This window comes from Brassica oleracea, unplaced genomic scaffold, assembly GCF_000695525.1.
Source record: "Brassica oleracea var. oleracea cultivar TO1000 unplaced genomic scaffold, BOL UnpScaffold00579, whole genome shotgun sequence".
Taxonomy (NCBI): domain Eukaryota; kingdom Viridiplantae; phylum Streptophyta; class Magnoliopsida; order Brassicales; family Brassicaceae; genus Brassica; species Brassica oleracea.
Genome location: NW_013617422.1, coordinates 61,146 through 70,072, shown reverse-complemented (window position 1 = coordinate 70,072; position 8,927 = coordinate 61,146). Strand labels below are relative to the sequence as shown.

The following is an 8,927-nucleotide window of genomic DNA, read 5'->3' as shown; positions in this document are numbered from 1 at the left end:
CTAAAAGAAACTAATGAAATTACGATTAACAATTTATTAATTTTTTAAAAAAGATGTAGAAAATTTTGAAAATATTAGTAATAAAAACTGTATAATTATAAAAATACAATTAAATAATGTATTTCGAAATTTATAATGCATATTTCAATATATTTATTTTAGTGATGATTTATGAATTATTACTATATTTTAAGAAGTTTAACAAAAATATAAATCAACATTAAATGTAATGTATTAGTTATTATCATATTCTATAAAGTGTACAAAAAATATATGTCAGTAATAAATGTGATTGTCCATGTCATATTAACTATAAACCATGTAATAAATCTTGTGAGCCATGTCATCTTTTTTTTGTAAAAATAACTGTAGATAGGACATGTGGCAAAATCACTTCGCAAATATAGTCTACGGGATTTTACCCGAAAACAATCATATCTAATTGATAAGACAACCCGATAAATAGTCCCAAAAGTATTTACTATAGTTCTTTTTTTTTTGTCAACATATTTACTATAGTTCATTTTGCTAAAAGTATATTTACTAACTGACTTGTTTTGTTAGCAGTTCCACCTTCAAAAGAAAAGAGAAAGGTGGTAATTTTTGTGTAAATTTTCACGTTTTTCTTCTTCGTAGAAGCAAAGGAAACCGTACTTCTGTCAAAACAGATTTTTATTGTACTCCTAATGTAGGTGCCAATAAAAAAAGGTCCTCAAGTGTCCATCTCTTTTTACCAGGTCTGGATTGGATACTATGTCCAGGTAACTTTTTTTTGGGCGAGGTGAAGACACCGACTCATTTAGGGTTAGAACATCTTTATCCTACGAACACATAATAAGTCTCTTAATTGTTTTTTATAGTATTTAAGGAATAAAGTTGATTAAGAAACTTAAGCTTTTTATGTCTCCATTGCAAATTTCTTATTTTTGGATTCTTAAAAATAAAATAATATGAAACATTTTTAATTAAAAGTAAAATTGTTTTATTACATAAAACAAAATAAAAGATAACATTTTAAACATAGACTTTTAAATAAAAACATAAAAACAATGATTATTACAATAAACGAGAATTATTTGAAAAAAGCATAGGAGATCAGTTATTGTCTTTATCACGTCCAAATTTTTCTCAAATATGTTCAACCAAATCATCTTTCAGCTGTTGATGAATTTGCCTATCACTAATTCTTGTCCGAACACCCATCATATTTACGATATTTGAAGGGATATCTGTAGAATACGTGAGATCGACATGTGAAATTCCGTTGTCTTCTCCTTGTTGGAACTCTGAAACATCAAATTGAGTGTATCCATCTCGTTCGTCTTCTACTATCATATTATGGAGTATGATACAAGCTCTCATAATCTTCTCAATTTTGATTTTATCCCAAAACAGCGCTGGATTTTTAACAATGGCAAAGCGAGCTTGCAAGAGTCCAAAAGCACGCTCGACATCTTTTCGGACAGCTTCTTGACGTTGAGGAAATAAAACTGCTTTCGGCCCTTGTGGTATGGGGATAGATTGGATAAAAGTTGTTCGTTTCGGATAACTACCATCGGTGAGATAGTAAGCCATATGATACTCTCTTCCGTTGACATAGAAAGTGACATTCGGAGCTTGACCTTTTATTATATCATTAAAAACAGGTGAACGATCAAGAACATTGATATCATTTAATGTACCTGGTGGTCCAAAAAACGCATGCCATATCCAGAGATCGTACGAAGCAACCGCCTCTAAAACGATTGTTGGTTTACCCGAACCACGAGAATATTGTCATTTCCAAGCGGCGGGAGAATTCTTCCACTCCCAATGCATACAATCGATGCTTCCTATCATCCCGGGAAAGCCACGATGCTCTCCAACATAAAGTAGACGTTGAAGATCAGCCGGTGTTAGTCTTCTTAAGTACTCATCGCCGAAAAAATATATTATTCCTTCCACAAAATTCTCCACACATAACCAAGTTGTTGTTTCACCGAGCCGGAGGTATTCGTCGACGGTATCAGCTGTAGAACCATACGCCAAGACACGAATGGTTGTGGTATACTTTTGAAGTGAAGAGAGACTATTCCTTCAGAGACCATCTTTCTTTTCCCGAAAATATTGAACTTCGGTGGAGAGTCGATCAACAATGTGTATGAACAATGACTTGTTCATTCTAAAACGTCGTCGGAAAAAAATATCAGGATACGTTGGAGTGTCACTGAAATAATCATTCCATAAACGAATATGCCCTTTTTCACGATTTCTTTCGATGTAAGCTCGTTTTTTTTTCTTTTTTTTTCTTCGTTCTTCTTCATCAGCATGAATTGCAAAATTCTCAAAGGCTTGATCAAAATGTTGATCAAAAAGCTCATCAAATGTATCATCAAAAGAATCATCTAAAGTGTTTTGAGAAGAAGAAGTCATATATGGTAATTAATGAAAGAAGATGGCCTTGGTGTTATGATCAAGGATAGAAAATGGGTTTACAAAACTTGTGATTAAAGAAAGAAGATGGCTTTGGTTTTGTGATTAAATAGAGAAGATGAGTTTATAAGACTAGTGATTAAAGATATAAGATGATTTTGGTGTTGTGGAAAAAGAGAGAAGAATGAGTTTGGTGTTGTTACAATTTGAAAAAGAAGATGCGTTTATAAGAGTAGTGCTTAAACAAAGAAGATGGTTTTGTGGTTGTGGAGAAAGAGAGAAGAATGAGTTTGTGCTTGTTACAAATTGAAAAAGATGATAAGTTTGGACTAGCTTGTTACAAATTGAAAAAGATGATAAGTTTGGACTAGATATATAGACAGCATACAAGTCGTATACCAAGCCACTACAACACAAGTCTTATACAATGACACTTATACAAAGCCACTGCAAGCCAAGTCCCGTGAGACACTGATTATACAACTCCACTTTGCCAAGTCACGTGACACTTACACAACGCCACTACAAGCCAAGTACCGTGACACTTACACAATCCCACTACAAGCCGAGTCCCGTGACACACTGATTATACAATTCCACTTCAAGCCAACGTTACCGAAGACGACACAACACAAGAATGGCACGTGAGTGATCCTCAATATGGTAGCGGAAACACTCATTACTACCAATGCCACGTATTGTATTCGTTTAAAATGGAACATGGTACGTGGCTTTGATGGTAATGAGTACTCCCATTACCCTATTATTACAAGGCGACATAAGCTCCGTGATCTCCTCTTCTTTCCCGTTACCTGAAACAAATAAAACTTAACTTTAAACAAAGCAGAAGACCAACAAGAACTTAACAAGACTATAAACTTAGACTTTAACAAGTAGAACATTAACATTAACATAAATATAGCTCAACATTGACAAGACTTCAACTTAGACTTTAAACAAAGCATAAGAACAACAAGAACAAGAACTAAACCGAGAGTTAGACTTAATCTAATTAGACATCAACTCATTGATTAGCTTCTTCTTCAGAGCTTCTTCATAGTCAGTCAGCTAGGGGATCTTGTTTTGCAATCAGACTGTCTAGTAGCCTCATCTTCGAGATCTTTTCCTTGAGAGCAGCCAAGTCTTGCTGCTTGATGGTCCACATAGTCTGAAATTGAGACATGTCCTTGGCAACACCCATCGGTTTCTTCCCACGGGCTTTTGCTGCTTTTACACAGGTGGGACGAGTGGTTCCTTCATAAGCTATACCACTGTCTGTTTCATTTGCTTCAGAGCATGCTGAGTGTGAACCGTCCTCAAACTTCCTCCTTTTGGAGCTTCCTTCATTTTTACTCGAAGAAAGCTCACACCACTTTTGGTCATTTCTCAGCTCCTTCCAAGCATGCTCAAGCGTGAACTTCTTTTTATGATTGGTGAAGAAGATTTCGTGGGCTAGTTTGAGAACATCATTCTCATTTTGCCCACAACTTTTTTCTCTTGTTGCTGCTTCATATGCTCCGCAAAACTTGCAGACCAAGTCATTCATCTTGTGCCACCGTTGCTTGCAGTGTGATGCTTCTCTTCTCTCACCGGGATAAATCTTGGGACTAGCCGAGAAGTACGCAGCAATTCTTTTCCAGAACGCAACCGAACTTTTCTCATTCCCTATCACGGGGTCTTTGCTCGTGTTTAACCACGAGCTGATGAGCACTACATCTTCAGTGGGGGTCTAGATCCTTCGTTCATTGCGACTGGTTGGAGTTTCTACACCGAAGTTAGAATCTTCGGTTCCTTGACTGGCTTGGAAAGGAACTTGCAAAGAAGATAGTGAAACACTATTTGAAACGTTACCGAAGACTACATTTTGTTGGCTATGAAGTTGCTCAACAAAGTTTGAAGAGTCAGTGAATGGATTAAAAGACATTTGAGAAGTCAAAGAAGAGAGAAATAACATATAGGAATATGTTGGAGTTGGAAGAGATATGAATGTATTCAAGAAAGCGGACAAGGAAAGAGTTTTATAGATTAAAGAGAAGGACGGACTCATTCAAGACACCCAACCAACTCGACAATCCATGTTTCAATACAACTTGTAAAGTAATAAACTCATGCCTTTAAAACAAAGCTGTAAAGAAGACTTTTGGGTTCGGGTTAAGTTTAAAATAACAAACCACAACCAACCTCGACTTGACATATATCTAACTTCAATTTATTACACTTTCACAGCCACTTTCACTTTATTTTCAAACGTTAATCAAATTCAACAAAAGAGACAGTTCACAACATAAGCTAAACCATGTTAGTGCAGACCAAATCAACAATTATCACCAACCTCTATTGCATTATCACTAACCTCTATGGCATTTCAGACCAGGCGAGACACAACAAATCAATTAAATGCAGACGAGATTCACAAACAATACATTCGATTATCACCAACCTCTATTGCATTTCAGAATCAAAGAGACACAACATATCTAGTAATTGCAGACGAGATTCACAAATTCCACATTTCGTTTTATCTAACGTTCAATCAATTTTAAAGATCACAGATAGAAAATGGTTTACCTGTATTGCAATTGTAGTCATCTTGTTTGAGGAACCTTCGTCTCTTGATCTGTCCATATGACCTGCAAAAAACAGAAACAAATCTGGAGGCAGGAACCAACACAATCAAGAAGGATTCATATACATAGCTTAACCTTTTCTTTTGTCGAGGAGACCTCCGGGCCGGAGAGAGAGATGAAGTGATTCATCATCGAGGTGAGCCGTCGAGAGAGAGACAGACGAGGAGTGATCATCATCGTCTGAGCCGTCGGGAGAGATCATCATCGTACACGTCGGGAGAGATCATCATCGGAGCCGTCGGGAGAGATCATCATCTGAGCCGTGTTGAGAGAGAGAGACATGCGAGGAGTCCGTCGAGAGAGAGAGGCATCATCTGAGCCATTGCGAGAGAGAGACATGCGAAGAGTCCACCGAGCCGTCGAGAGAGAGAGGCATGCGAGGAGTCCGTCTCGAGAGAGAGACATCATCTGAGCCGTCGAGTAAACACCATCGTCGAGTCCGGCGAGGAGAGCCGATCGTCGATTCCTTTCGATTCCGCCGAGAGAGAATCACCGTCGATGCTTTCGAGAGAGATCGAGAAATCGGAGAGGCGGAATGAGAGAGACGAAAGAGAGAGAAAGATAGTATGATCAGAATGCCAACACGTGTCTCAAAAGACGGTTCTTGTGTCCCTTAATTAATGGACGTCTTTTATTAATTACCCAATTTTCTTTTATTTTTAAAAGCTAAAAACCTTAAAGACCCACTTAAGAACCGCAACAGCAATCCTTAAGGGGAAGTCCTTAGGAAAAAAAAATTAAATAATCAGTGGATCCTACCAAATGATAAGGATTCAATCCTTAAAATTCTTAAATAATGACTTTTCCTTAGTGAATCCTTGCATTATTTGTGGGCCCCCACGACATGTGGCATTCCGCGATTAGTTGGTTTTTTTTTTAATCTGAAAAAGAAAAGAAAATAATAATTAAAAATTCAAAAAACATTTTTTCTAAAAACTACAATGGGATATCACCGTTGGAGATGTTCTAAGATCCTGCGATAACGATGCTCTTAGTTTAAAGTAATTTCGTATACGCATCAAATGTTGGGAGGCTGAAAGTGTGTCCAAATATTATCAATCTCACACAACTGACGACACATAACCCAATGAAGGCCTTTAGCCAGAATATTACATTTGGTGTGGTCAACAAAAACAGAAATATCGGCCTACTGAGTTAAGAGTTTCTGTCTGCATATCAATGGCCGGTCCTGAGAGTTTGGAGGTCCAAAACCATTTAGTAAAGGTTTCAAAAATTTGGGGGTCTAAAATATATTTTTTTACAAATTGGAGGCCTATTTACATATAAAAAAATTCAAAATTTTTGGGAGTCCAAGACGAATGTTTCATTGGGCTTAGCCTAGGGCCGGTCCTGCTACATATACAACCACAAACGTGTCAAGAGACGAACGGAGCACAGAGTTTCAGGCGTGTTGTAATAGAATCGCAAGGCAGTCCTAAGGATAATTTGGAATGATTAGACTCGTCCAGGTATCACAACTGAACAAAAGAGATCGATTCTAGAGAATTTAAATTGTAAGAAAAAATCGAATTGAGTTGCAGTGTGATGTTGAAAAACTGTTGAGTTTGTTTGACCAAAAAAAAAAAAAACCGTTTTGAGTTTAAAACCAGACTAACAAAAAGTGAAAATATGTTTTTTTGGGGTGGGGGTGGGTTAAAGTAAGTGAAAATATGTTCTTCTCGCTTCATATCTTCGCCGTTTTTCATTGGTTTATAAATAATTTAGATGGTATCGAAGCTATGGAGAGAACTCTATTATATACCTTTTCAGTTTTCAGTTACCATAGATTTAATTTATTACATTTTGTGTATATATATATATATTAAGAGTCTGAGTGCTTTTACCAAATGAAAAGACAATACTATACCTAAATGAGTATTACGATCGCATCTAATATGCATGCTTAAAAAGGTTCTTTACTAGTTGACAAAAAAAAAAGGTTCTTTACTACACTTATATTTAGTTTATCTTACAACCTTTTTCTTATATAACTACATTATAGTCATAGCTGACAAGAAAAACTACATTATAGTAGCCAGATTTAACAAAAGGAATAGTCACTTATTATTATGTCACCATTTCGTCAAACGTTTTGCAATTAATTAGGATTTTTCTTAAATATGTTTCCTTTCTCACGGCCAAAACTCAAACTCGCTGCTTCAAACAACTCTCCTTTTATTGTCCATCTTCCTTTTCGACCACTGTCGACTAACGTTTCTAGTATCATTTCGGTTGGTATCGACTAAAAAGTTTACATAATAGTTCGAAGGTAAAAAATTGCCTGCAGCAGCAACGATTACACACAACTATACAGTCTATGTGAAAGATATAAAGGATATATATAACCAAAAACGTAAAAGACAATCGGAATAAAAAGTATATATGCATGTGTTATGTGTATAATGTAGATGAATTGTGGGGGTCACATGGAGTTCACAGAAATATCAGAAGAGTCCCCACCTCATATGTGGTTTGGGTCCTCGGGCTCTGCGGATACCAAACACCATCATGCATGCCCAATTCTCTTTTTCATTATTTTTTCCTTTCTTTTTGAGTTTTTATTTTTTCCACTTTTAGATTTTTTTCTATATTGTGTCTTACAACCATCATATATATTTAATAGCTCCATTTTTTATGTCAGTTGATCCAGTCAATTTTTAGAGAATCACAAAAATAGTGCCACCGAGTGGAATGAATATTGTCATGCCTAATATGAGTTTCAAATGTCTTCCTATTAATGCAGAAGGTAACTAGATCATTTGTTGTTGGACTACTATGTAATTGTATGGACCAAAACTCATATTCAAATTGCAATATTGTTCCCAAAAATAGAAATAAACCCAAGATAAATGGTTTACGTCGTACTCCAAAATCTTTTACTATTGGATTATCACTGCTTGGTTAATACCCAACTGTCATCGTATATACAAATAAAAAGAATACATGCTTTATCAGTTTCTACTCCTTGCATCATTTCTTTATTATTAGTCTTTCATTCTTTCTTCACGCTCCCTTTTATGGTTTTTCTTTTAGTTTGATTCAACTTCCCATCATGCATGTATACATATTTTATTATTATGTATTATTCCAAGTAATCTATCTTATTATTGACATTTTGACAGGTATTGTCATCATATTCCTCTCCACTCTCTGCCCATTCCACTTGCCGCATTTTTAATCAAAAACTATTTTTATTATTTAATCAACTCACTCATGCACTCTTTCTTTATTATATCCATATATGTAATAAGTGCAACTATGGTACTTCATTTGTCCTACTTATATTTTTGAATTTTTTTTACTAAATTTGATTTTTAATTTTTTCTTACAAAAACATATTAACAAGATGCACGTACATGTGTTTTACACATTAGTAATAAAAAACCATCAATCACATCTAAGGTAGATAAGTATCGCAGTAAAACAAAATTGTTTAATGTAAGTTGATCATCCATTTCGTTAACCCCGAACACAACTTATTTAAGATATGATATATATACGTGCAAAACGTAAAAATAATAATACAATCTAGCAAACGCGTGCTTGTTCTTTCCCACTAACTTCTTCAGGTGGACCATCAAACACCCGTTTGTTCTTCGTGAACGAAGTCTTACTCCTGCGGTATAGATGATCAGGTGGTAGAAATCGTCTGTGACAGTCAAACCAACACGTTTTCCTTCCGTTCTTTAGTTGGAAAGCATCTGTGTCATCTTGACAATATGGACATGATAGCTTTCCATGCGTTGTCCATCCAGATAACATACCATATGTTGGAAAATCACTTATTGTCCACATAAGTACTGCCCGCATCTGAAAGTTTTCTTTGCGCGAAACATCGTATGTCTCAAAACCATGCGCCCATAGTTGTTGCAACTCATATATTAGTGG

At 35.7% G+C, this 8,927-nt stretch overlaps 1 protein-coding gene across 1 annotated transcript; it reads right to left on the bottom strand.

Annotated features, from left to right (window-relative positions):
- Nucleotides 1-3,472: 3,472 nt before the first annotated feature.
- Nucleotides 3,473-5,244, bottom strand: LOC106319723 (glutathione S-transferase T3-like). The gene is made up of 3 exons (XM_013758108.1): nt 5,115-5,244; nt 4,981-5,042; nt 3,473-4,141 (listed from the first exon to the last, which is right to left on the bottom strand). Exons 1-3 carry the CDS (start codon nt 5,242-5,244, stop codon nt 3,473-3,475), a joined length of 861 nt encoding a protein of 286 aa, XP_013613562.1.
- Between the last annotated feature and the right edge of the window lie 3,683 nt (nt 5,245-8,927).